Source organism: Danio rerio, chromosome 18, assembly GCF_049306965.1.
Source record: "Danio rerio strain Tuebingen ecotype United States chromosome 18, GRCz12tu, whole genome shotgun sequence".
Taxonomy (NCBI): Eukaryota; Metazoa; Chordata; class Actinopteri; order Cypriniformes; family Danionidae; genus Danio; species Danio rerio.
The window spans coordinates 12517501-12530000 of NC_133193.1; the positions used below are offsets into that span (position 1 = coordinate 12517501).

Consider the following 12500-nt stretch of genomic DNA (forward strand, 5'->3'; position numbering starts at 1 on the left):
GGCGTATGGTCACTTAATTTCGATAAATTGCAAACGAACACGCAGAAATATATAAACAGACTTATTGTGTGCAGCGAGCCGCATCTTTTCCTTTCATTTCAACTGTTTTGTGGTCCTCGGGGGCGATATGATGTCATTATCAGTAAATGCTTCTTGATGAGCCGTGACTTCTTCCATATGACTGTGTCTTTCCTGTTAGAATCATCTCGATCAAAGGGAGCACTTATTTCGGGCTTTATTGAGGAAGAAAAAGTAGGCTAAATTAATATTAACTTCAAACTGCTATGCTGCAAATTTAATCTAGCTATTTTTAGCATTTCATAAAAGTCAATAAGAGTGCTCTACTTCTGACACACATTTGGCGCCCTGTAGAGCTTCTCATGTGTTCTGATTAAGCATCCTCAGGTAAATGCATTCAGGCAGATGGAGCTTTATGCAGTTCTATATGTCCATCATTCGTCATTAGTCATCATTATCATCCTTTATTCATCAGGGTTTGCCACAGTGGAATGAACCCCCAAGTATTCCACCAATTGTTCAGACACTGGGAAACCCCCATACACATAAAAGCACTCATACACTAAGTGAAGTTTCCCAAACTAATTTCGAGAGGAGCACGTGATAGAATTGACTACAGCTGATCCTTATCACTAATCACTAACTAGCCAATCGGATCACTCTAAATTCAATATAAATATCCAGCCTAAACTTCATTCCTCATCTTCGTTTTTGGAAAACCCCCCCATCCTTCCCTTCTCCCTCCTCCTCAGTTCGGGCGTCACGGCGGCTCGGTGGCTAGCACTGTTGCCTCACAGCAAGGAGGTCATTGGTTCAACACTAGCTGAGCCAACCGATACTCTCTGTGCGGAGTTTGCATGTTCTCCCCGTGTTCGCGTGGGTTTTCTCCGGGTACTCCGGTTTCCTCCCACACCCAAAAAACCATGCAAAGTTAAAGTCACAAGCACATACTACAAACTAGCGCCAATAGCGATTTATTTTGGGAGCTATCGAGAACTACCTGATCACATATCCCTCCTAATGCTTATTGACCAGGCGGGAGCCTTGGGCTCATCTATCACCGAGCTCAGGGTTCTCTCCCGGGACAGCATGCCAAACTAGCTTAAATAGTCAAGCACTATCTAAGAGTGAACTCTTGAAAGCCAGTTTAGTTCATCCAATTCACTTATACCACATGTCTGTGGCGGAAACCAGACCAAACGGAGGAAACCAATTTTTTTTTATCAAACTTTTGGACACGTTAGAACTTCCTGCTCTAAATTAGCCACAAGCAGAGTCAGTGTATGAGCGCGCGTGAGAAAAATGATCCTGTGTATGCATGTAAATAACACAAGCATATCTAAACAGCTCAAAGTAACATGTGCTAGCTATTCATTCATTCATTCATTCTCTTTTGGGCTTAGTCCTTTTATTAATCAGGGGTCACCACAGCGGAATGAACCGCCAACTTATACACCATATGTTTTATACAGCGGATGCAACCCATCACTGAGAAACACCCATTCACTATCATTCACACTCATACACTACAGACAATTTAGCTTACCCAATTCACCCAATGTCATGAAAGCGTTACCCACTGCACCACCGCGCCACCATATGTGCTAGCTACCTCCTTGCAAATATTTTTGAGCATATTTGGGAGTTGGTTGATCCCCATTGGCTGTCTTTGGGTTGCTACGGTTACTTTTAATGCTTGAGGAAGATAGTGCACTTATTTAAAACTGTGATCGAAGCTTAAACATTTGCATTAAATGTTGTTATTGCATAGCTTTCAGGCAATCAGAGTAAAGAATTTCAAAAGACCATTTTCTTATCCCAAAAGAAAAATGATACTTTTAGGCTACCCAGGATCATTATTACGTATATTTACATACATTATTACCTGTATACATTTCTTGTCAGCACAAAATATGTGGTACATTTTTTTTTTGCTGTTTTTGTTTCTGCGAATCCACCAGAGGGCACTGTGTACTCTTTTTCAGATCTCAAATTTCTCTTGCAAGTGCCTTTCGCGCCTGCTCTTCTCACATAAATCCACATGGGGTGACCCGATCCGACCGACCGATCCCCCCACTCACTCCCTTCCCTAAACTCAACCGATAGTGTTTTCAAAAGCAATCCAAAAAAAAGAAAAGACCTCACGGTCACCTGATATTTACTACATTTTCAGATCTTCCCACGTTCTCACTTTTTTATTTACTAGTTTATTTAATTTTTTGCCTTTTGTTCTTGCTTTACCTTCTTTCTGGTAACGTTCTACACCAGACTCAAACCCCGTCGTCGCGGTCAACTCCTCTTTGTGTCTCAAGTTCATCAAAATACGAGGTGAGCTACTGGGCAATCTAGTAACAGCAGAAAAGCCATCCACATGGAGGTAATAGGTCAGCTGGTAGCGCATAAAGAAACAGTAGCCATCGGCGGTGTCATACCAGCCCTTAGCATTTGTTTCGAAGTCCAGCCATACACAGCTCTGGCTACATAATTCACGCTCTCCAGAAAAGTATACAGGGGTACATTTTCGGAATAATGTGTTGCTTTTAGACCTGGTTTGGGTTATTTAAATGTATTTAGTTTGTGTTATGTTCGTATTACCGTCACTTAATTAAAATGCAAAAGACTATGAAAAGATATCGATGTCACACTTTAATCTCACTAAAATAGCCGTTCTATTAGCCAACATATCCAGCACACCCTAAAACAGTGTGGCACTTATAGTATTAAAACCCTGAAAGAGCAATACAACCCCATTCAGCAGCCAAAAAACACACACTTAGCTCCTGCATTACATGACACTTCAGCAGGATTACAACAGCTAATAAAACGCTGAAAGAAACTGCTGAACGCCCTACATTTCTAACAACACTCGTCATTCATCAAGGCTTTTAACAAGAACAGTTACGATTTTGACATATAGGCTTGTGTTTCTTCACTATGCCCTGTACAGCTCTTACACAGGTAAAAATATATATATATATATATATCCTCATGGGGGTAGAGGAAAATAAAAATGACAAATTAATCAACTTTTATATCTAAGGTGCTATGGAGAATTGAGAACATATCTTGCCCTTAAGGGTAAACTTATTTTTAATTGAGCAATGAGGTGCTCTGAATCAAAAGCGGGAGAGAAAGGACAAAAACAGATCCACCATGTTCCAAACAACTGCCTTAAACCCTGAAAATGAAGGCCACCCTGCCTGCAGCTTCAGGTCCACTATTGAATAGGCTTTTATCAGATCTCTACCTCTGGGCTTCGGGCCAAACGGATGCTTAGGCATATATCTCTGAAGGTAAAACACAAACATAAGTTACAAATAAAGAGCAAAATGGACTATTACGAAGTCACAATAGCTTTAATTGTTGTGTATTTAAATAATGTGGGTTTATGCTGAACTTATTCTACATAAAGATTTCCAAGCACTCCACAATGTCAGACCCCCTGGAAGGAAACACATCTCCGACTGATCCAAGCAGATCCCTGGGCTAATGAGTCCTTCCAACATGTAGGAGACAAAGACAAAAGGAAATCAAAGATTTAGATGCACTTATTGAGGGAATTTTCCCCAGGTACGCAGAAAACCAAGAGGCTGAGTAAATAATGGCAAGACAAGAAAGTGGTAAACAAGTTTATCAGATGCTCAAACTGGGACTAATTACAAATCTGTCGCATTCAGTTCGGATTAAATTCGTAATGCGGACAAAAACCGAAAGGAATTGTCCAGTGGTAGAACACAAATAGAACAATTGTGAGAAAATAAAATCAAAACAAGTGGTTTATCATTTCTTTAAAGGATGACTTTTTTTGGTAAAGTGAATACATTTGTCTTTGTCCAGAATCTAATTTCATCTTTTCAACAATCTGCTGTTACCTTAAACGCTTAGATCTGAACACCAGTGTTGGCCATACTAGGCCTACTAGTAATGCGATACTGTAACAGCATTACTTTTGACAGTAATTTATACAGTAACACATTATTTATAAAATAAAGTAACTTCGTTAATGTTACAATATGATGTGTTTGTCCGTTGGTAAATAAATTAATTTTGCCAAATAAATTAGTGATTAAAAATGACTTTTTGTTTAAGTCTGTCTTGTGTTTTAGTCGTTAGAATGCAAATTAATTAAATCTGTGAAGCTGATCAACAGTGTATTCTCCATGCAGCACTGAAGTGACGTTATAAGGGCATTAACGGGAGCATTAAAAATGTTCAATGGAAAAGTAACTCAAAGTTACTTTTAATGCATTACTTTTTGGTGTAAGTAATCGATAAATGAACTGAGTTACTTTTTGAATGAAGCAAATAGTAACTGTAACTAGTTACTATTTTTCAGTAACTACTGTAGTACAACAGAGCTGATCCCTTTGGATATATTCACTTAGGAGAAACAAATAGCCAATACAAGGCCCACATTAGAAAAAAAATATTTCTTACATTTTAATAATTAGGTTTATTTTTATAAATTATATATATTAACAAATAACAATATTGTGATAAACGGTCTGCTCTAGCTTTAACACAAGCAAGCACTAAAGATCCACACAAAAAGATTTTTCTGCTTATATCTCCCTGATTAATGACTGTGTAGGTGGCAATCCAATTTCCGTTAAGAGTCAGAAAATGAGCATATAAGAGCTTGGCCTGACACTTTTTGCTTTCTTGTAAGCTTGTTTGTCATACTTTCTTTTTGTAGTTAATACTTCATTGAAGGTATAAAAGCAATATCACTGGAAATAATCTACACATAATTGGTGCAATCCTTATGAAATGTACTTACATACTGTAAGACAAATTTAAAAGGTGCAATGTACTTGTATTCTTGGTGGGATGGGTTTAAGAATATGGGTAGGTTCAAGTCTGCATTAGTCACATGGCAGGCATCTGCAATGTATTTAGGATTATAGTTGACCAGACATTACAGTTACAACATGGTGGAGTAAATTCAAATTTTAACTTGAGTGAAAGTTTATTATTTGCATGTGTTTGTAAGGCCTGACTTTAAGAATCTGAAGCAAACTTGAGCTATTTGGGCACAATAAAAATAAACATTTGTAGATTAATGATTAATTAAACATTAGACAATAACTTTCTTAATTTAAACGATACAGTGTTAATTAGGGCTGGGTGATAGGACAAAAATGCTATCTTGATAATTATTTTCCATTTTGAATGATAACGAAATATATTTCGATGTAAGTTGGTAATGCTTCCAGATTTAATAGCCCAACAATGACTGAAAGCAGAAAAATTAGAGGGTCCATTAAATGGCATAAAATATATTCGGTCAATAAATTTTCGGTGGCCGAAAATTTGATACATCTCGAATGTATCGAATTCAATACATCTCGAAAATTTGATGCATCTCGAAGGTATCGAATTCAATACATTTCGAAAATTTCATACTTCTGGAATCTCAAATTTTCGGTGGCCGAAAATTTGAAAATTCAATCAACACACTTTTAGATTCTCATTGTTGCACATTTCTGATGTGTAATTGGCTCTTAGATCAATATAGAGTTAAAAACGTCCAGAGCTTATCATTGTTATTGACATAAATTTTATTGCGATTCAATATATTATCATTTATCGGCCTAGCTCTAGTGTTATAATAATAATAAAAATAATAATAATATTAGATATTATTATTATTATTATTATTATTATTATTATTATTATTATTATACAGTGATTCTTAAATTTCTGCTTCTGAATACTGTTTGACTCCCCAGAAAATAATAAATGATTGCTTATTTGCATCTTTTGTCTGTTGAACTTGACTTTAATGGCATTTAATGCACATACGCTCCCCTACAGAATCATCCCAATTAATCTAACTTTATGAGTTCTTCACAAATTATTCAAGTCATCTGGTGAAGTTGCATTTATATTGCAATTTAATGTATATTGCAGTGAATAAAAATATAGCAATGCTAGTTTTTTTCTAAATATCGTTCAGCCCTGCCTTCAGTTCTTTTTACATACAGGTGCAATATAACTACACGCATCTGTAAAGCAATGCATTTAAGTATTTTATACAAGTCCAAACAAAAGACTTTTCTTTCACAGTCCAGACATTTGAAGAAGCAACAGAAGAAAAAAATCTATTACTACTTTAAGTGTTTTTTTCCCCTTTAGAATAAAAGGTGCAGATTAACCAACTTGTCAAGAGAAAGTGCTGAAGGTAAGAACAGACTTGTGAAAGTTTGTTAATTTGTGAATATCTTCCTGGAAAAAAAAAAAAGATCAAAGCTCTTAAATGGTTTTACGAAGAAAGGAACAAATAAAATGAATGAATGAAATAAAACCAGCTTTGCTGCCTTGGATAAAAGCTCTATAGGAAAAAAAAACAGCTAGTAGGGAGGGTGGAGGGATTGTGCCAGTGCCGCAGTGTGGACCTCCACTCATTCATTCGACAGCACACGCCTCCCTTCCCAAACTACCCTGAGACTGACTCTCAGATCTGTAAAAGCACCCGCCAACCCCAACATTTCAAACTCCAAAATGTCAACCCAGGTGATTAAATCGACAAGGCGTCCTAATCTTTTGTTACCATGAACCAAATGGCAGATAAATCCCCTGCAATCCCTGGAGTGAAACTCAGAATTCATAAATGCGAGGGCACAAACAAAGAGGCAGCGGCTTTGATAAGGAGCAGCACACCTTTGGAGCAAACTGCTGAGGTGGCAGTATTGTTTGAATAAGAATGTGCTTGATGTAATATGATAATGGCGGTGAAATGAGGATGTGCATTCAATCTCTTACAAAGGATGTTGTGGAGCATCCTTCAGTAGTGCTTGAGCTAGCTGTAAGGCTGTAAAAGGATAGGAGGTGGACAAAGAATAAGCACTGAAAGATCCCTGTGAAATATGGCTCAGCCTGATTCGAATGATATAGACAAATTACACAGCTCGCCAGCAATAAATGAGGTTGTAACGAACCTGGCAGGCTTGTCTGAATCTGAGAGGCTATTGACACCATTTAGTAAGGTAGCCCAATCAAACATTAGCAATCGATTTTCATTAACAATTAACAACTGAAGTAATTAAACTAATGCAATTTTCTGTTAAAATAGTTGATCACAGATTGATGTGCTGATTAATTTAGAATTAATGGGACTAAATGCTTTGAGTAGGTGCTAGAGGGCCCTTTCATAAAAAATGTACTAATATTTCACTAAATCAATAGTTTTTCAAAGCACTGCAATGCTATTTGTTGGGATAAGTGCTTAAATTGTAATCAAGAGAGTAAATAATTAACCAAGCAGTAAGTAAATAAATTCATAAACAAAGTATTGATATTACAAAAACATTTAAACAAACTGAGGAGTTTGAGAAAACTGAAGGGTTTGAGAAACCTGCTTAATTATAATTTTAATAATTGTATTATACATGTAATACTGGGGTAAATTACATTAAAAATACATTAAAAACATGTATAGGGTTGTTTAGACATGCTGTTTACCTCTTCAGAATCAGGAACACAGCATGGTGTGATCAAGCTCACCACAAAATGCTCTAATCTGTGCTGAAACTGTCCAGCTCAAACCAAGTTAATCCACCTAAGAAAAACAAGACAGATGGTCCCGAGCAACTGCACAGGATCCTGCTTTTATTTACCTAGTGCCTCGAGTTACAACCGTAAGCCTTGTGAAGAGGCAGCAGGCGGCAGCACCTGGCTCTCTAAAGCAGATGGGGTGACAAGATTCAGTGTTCCACAGAATGATAACCTTGCGATTCCTGGAGCGCCAAAGCAAGTGGAGCGTAGTCCCAGGGGTGTCATGATACACAGGCACACTCTCCTATGGAGATCACCAAGCTTCAATCGGCATCACATTCTGAGGCATGTCATAACCCTAAATCACACGCACACACTGGTAACTGCACACGCATAGTTCTAGGATTTGATTGCTCCCAATGTTGGAATGACCTTAGGGAACTCAACTCAGGTCGTTTGAGGAATGGTTGAAAGCATATTACTAGAGGAACATCTGAATTACCTGACAGAAGGAGCCTCATGGGCAGAGGACAAGGCGGATCTTGCTGCTACTACTCATTAACACCCATTTACTTACAACTAACCTTTTCTATTAGCCTTGGCTGCTTAAAGAGCAATTCAGGGATTTCAAGATCTCACTGACGGTGCATCACATCAAAGTTCACAACCCTTGACCGCAATCCTCTCGTCAGAGCTACGGATGGAGTTAATGCTCCACTGAACTGCAAAAGCCCTTGCACGGGTGTCACTCTGGTAGAAAACAATAGGATCACACACGTATGTGTGCATTGCTAGTCTCTAGTACATGCCCCGTGACACCTCCACATGTTTTGTGTCTTACACACACACCTTTAATATTTAAGCCTTTGTCAAGACTAAACAAGGTCAGTTATTATGGAAAGGATACCCATCCTGCACTACATTTCACAACTTAGCTGGGCTTTACTGAAGCTCTGATATAAAGCTTATATATAAACTCACACATCTTCACTTGTCACAAAGAGTCCAATTGATGGGAAAAGTATTGTATGCTACCTTATGTTACTCTAGTAGCGACTCAGATTATACTTTCTGAGAGTACAAGTGCGAGGTGAACATCGTTAGCTTATGCGATTAGTGTTTATGCATGAGTGCCTCCGCACAATAGACTCGGCCCAATGACCTACACACACTCTCTCCCATCAGCTTTTAATCCAGTGCCTCCATCTTTTCTGTGATATTCATTACAAACAAGGGGGATAACAAAAACAAGAGCTTAAGTTTTGCAAACTGGGTCACCATCATCATAATTTAGCAGAGTACACCTTGTAAACTGATTGAAATGTAGAACCAAAATTTAACCAAAGTGTCTGTTGACTTGATACTGATGATGCATGTAACAGCTCTCACGTCAGTTCCCAACATATTCAGAGTCGTTAACAGCCATGACTGAATGCGATCAAAGAGAATACATGGACTGCTTTCTTACAATCCTTGTGTACACATCACAGCATCTCATCAAAGCAACTTGCAAGCTAAACCCATTCTGGGAGAGTGGCACAGTTTTCCCAGGGTGCCCCAGGAGACTCAAAGGCAGCCAAAAATAGTAGCATGTACGTAAATGAGAGCATGGCTAGCCTGATGTAACGTAGGACAAACACATGACAGGAAAGTCCCTGTACCAGCATGGGTGATGCCCCATGACATCTCAGCAGACATTTATACCTCACTACTTGTAGAGAGGAAGAACAGAGCAGGTGAGAAAAGTCAAAGTGGGACTTACCCAAAAGATGAGGTTGAAGACGAACATCATGTATTTTAGACAGCACAGGCAGCCTCTCGCCATGTTGCACTTCTTGAACTCTAGAAGGAACACAAAGGATAGATCCAGGTAAAAGACCACGTATTTGCTGCCTTTCGGAGCTTTGTACTTATTGCTGCCTTTATCGTCGGCAGCCGCTCCACTCTGAGCAGCGGTCTGTGCACGTGGCCCAGTGGACCCGTAAAAGGCACCGGCGGTAAAACCTCGTCCTCCGAACGGCCGTCCAGAGGTGGAGGCTTGGGCAAAGTCTGAGTCACGGCTGTCCACAGAGGGGCTACGGTGGATGGCGGATTCCTCACTACTTGACTTCTCCATGCTCTGGAACGGAAGCCACACTCTTTATTTCATTCTCTATCATGTCTCTTGGAATAGCACCTTGAACTTGCGCTCTAGTGCTCTAAAAAGTGTTAGTCTTTCTCTTTCACATAAAAAGATCAGGATTAAGTCAATCAGACAGCGGATTTGCAAAATCGCTCTAGTGGATGTGACAGCTTGCCCGGGAGCCTTGCTGTAATATCCAGAAGCGTTACTCCCACAAGCAGGTGCACGTTGAGTGAAGCTGAAGTTTCAGCAGTATTCCTTCACCCTACGTCCTCTCAAAAAGAGTGTCCACCCCCAGCCCAGGAAATGTCCGGGTTTGGTTCAGCTGCTGCTCATCCCACACTCCTGCCTGCTGACCTCAGCTCTGTCTTTCCACGAAGACTTGATGAGTTCCCACAGCCTTCTAACTTACACCCCCGTTCTCCTCTCGGGATTTTGCGCTCCGAGAGACTCTCTAGATCCCTCTTTATAATTTTTTTTTTTTTTTATTCTTGCTTGCCAGAATCAATCACGCTGCTCTGACTTAACCAGTCTCCGGCACGACATGCTTATCCTTGCTCCTCTCCTCCTCTCTCTGTCTCCGCTCTCAGTAACTGCTCTGGTGCTGATACATGCTATTATCAGCAGCCGCATCTAGTGGGCATTCCCTCCCAACCTAGCGCAAAGCTCTCACCTCTCTCTCTCTCTCTCGCTCCACTCAGCCCCTCCCCTGACTTACAGACCACCAATAAGGCAGCAGCTGTTGGTTCTAGCCCCTCCCCTAGCCAATACAGCAGATTTAATGTGCTTATCATCACTGCTTTATGCCTATACAAGTTCAGCGCTGTCAACTGTGCAGGCTAGCCAGAAGAGAGTCTGTGAGGGTAATGATGAATTAAAAAAAGTCATGAGCTGATGGTGGAGGAAGGGGACGGGGGTAGGGAGGTGAATATGAGACCGAGCACGCGGCTGCACATTCGACTAGGGCATGGGGTTGTGGAGATGTTAATAAAAAAGAAGCTTTAGAGTTACAATAAGTGCAAAAGTAAGTCTAATAATTTAATAACCAAAAAAATGTTTAGATAAACCACCACCTGCATTCACTGGCTTTTCAAATATAACTGATATCTAGAAATATGTGGCAGTGACGTGAAACATTTTTAAAGGTTGGTTTTTGAGTAGTGTTTAGTATTTTAAAAAACTTAATCTATGCCCCACCTATGCAGCGCAAGAAGCACTGGTAAGTTGCCAGTGCATCAGTATCAGGGATTATAGCACTATTTCAAGCATTGACATTGGATAGTATGCATATGTTTTATACATACTGTACAGTCAACTGTAAGACAGTAAATGTGCACGGTTTCAATTTCCACTAAAGATTTCACAAGTCAAGACAACTGTCAAATAAGCAATTTGTTTGAATCAAAATCTGTCTCTTACAACTAAATGATGTGCTGGCTGCAAGTGGACATCTGATAATTAAAAAGAGAAAATATTATTTTAATTAGCTCAATTTTATTACATTTGTTCCATCAGATTTATTGCCCTCACATTGTGCATTATCAGGCTCATCCACAGTGGTAAAAATGCACCATCAGAACAGCCTTTAAGCTTGCTATGTCCAAATTCACTTGAAGAATATCCAATAAAAATCCCTTTCTGAAGAAATGGGTGTATGGCATTGAATAAAAATGCCTTCAAACACGGAAAATGTAATGAAACAACTGCTCGAATAGTTAACATGGTTAAACCAAAATTAAACAAATATTACAATACTTCATTAACAGCTTTTTATAATGCCTTTTTAGACAAACAGTAACACTTCAGTTAAATAATTTCAAGTGAAGTTTTACAAACTAATTTCAAGAGGAGCGTGTTATATGATCAATCGCCGCTGGTATTTCATCTGTAATCAGCAATAATCCAATCAGATTGGTCCAAGTCTACAATAAATAGACCGATTTCGCCCTACTGCATTATTTTCTACTGTCTTATTTTACCAGGGGGAGCCCTTGAGACCTACCTGATCTCAGACCACCTTATATGCTTATTGACCAGGCGGGACCCCTGGAATTATCTCAGTGCTCAGGGTTCTCTCCCAAACCTGCTAATAGCATCAAGCAATTTCTAAGTGTGAACTCTTGAATGCATTTTCCAGCTAGGCCATTCAGAATCAGCATGAAAACGTTTTAAAGTGGTGGTCCAGAGTGTGTTTGTAAGGCTTGGTTGTGTTTATGGGGTGCAAAACAATGTGTGCTCAAGCTTCATTTGTAAAAAAATAATGTTACATACATCTTATTTTGATTATATACAGCTGCTCAGCTAACATAAAATCGATTATCATATTTCCTAGTTTATCTCAGAAAGTCCGCCCTCAAGAGGGTCTGATTGGTCAGCTAACATAATGCGCAGATTGACTCCATGTCACCAGGAAAAGCGTCATGCCTCTGCTCTACAAGCACACACTTTGCCTTTACTGTGTAAACACTGTTAATCGGTTTAGCTTTTAGCTATATCAGTTTGAGCCTGAATCAAACAGAAAATGAAAAGGACACAGATGAATCTTATGCCTGGTCTCTAAAATAAAATCTGACAAGTGTCTTTCGCTTATATTGAGGTTATTAGCATGTGTAAGTAATCTGAAACATATCTTGACATATCTTTTGCGTCAATCGGCGTCAATTCAGCACTAGTGAAGATTGTGGGTGTTTACAGCAGTTTGACAGATAAATATGATTTGTAGCTGAATTGTTAACGCTGCCAAATGGCATTTCCCGTTTTTACATCCTTGTTTACATACTTGCTACAACATACCATTAATGCTGGAAACTATGGATATAATAGATTAATTTTAACAAATTAAAATACTGAAGGGTTGTGGCTC

General features: G+C 39.0%; 1 protein-coding gene across 8 annotated transcripts in view; it reads right to left on the reverse strand.

The window, feature by feature from the left end:
* tspan9a (tetraspanin 9a) overlaps window positions 1–12500 on the reverse strand; it is a 494333-nt gene that overhangs the window by 163456 nt on the left and 318377 nt on the right. For 5 of the 8 annotated variants that reach the window (XM_073929887.1, XM_073929888.1, XM_073929886.1 and 2 more), the window contains one exon: window positions 9278–9357. In XM_073929887.1, coding sequence (XP_073785988.1) covers window positions 9278–9340 — 63 coding nt within the window. In that variant the 5' untranslated portion in view covers window positions 9341–9357. Of the gene's footprint in view, window positions 1–9227; window positions 10229–12500 lie in introns of those variants that run through there. The other 3 variants (XM_073929890.1, XM_073929884.1, XM_073929892.1) reach the window with 3 other exon arrangements.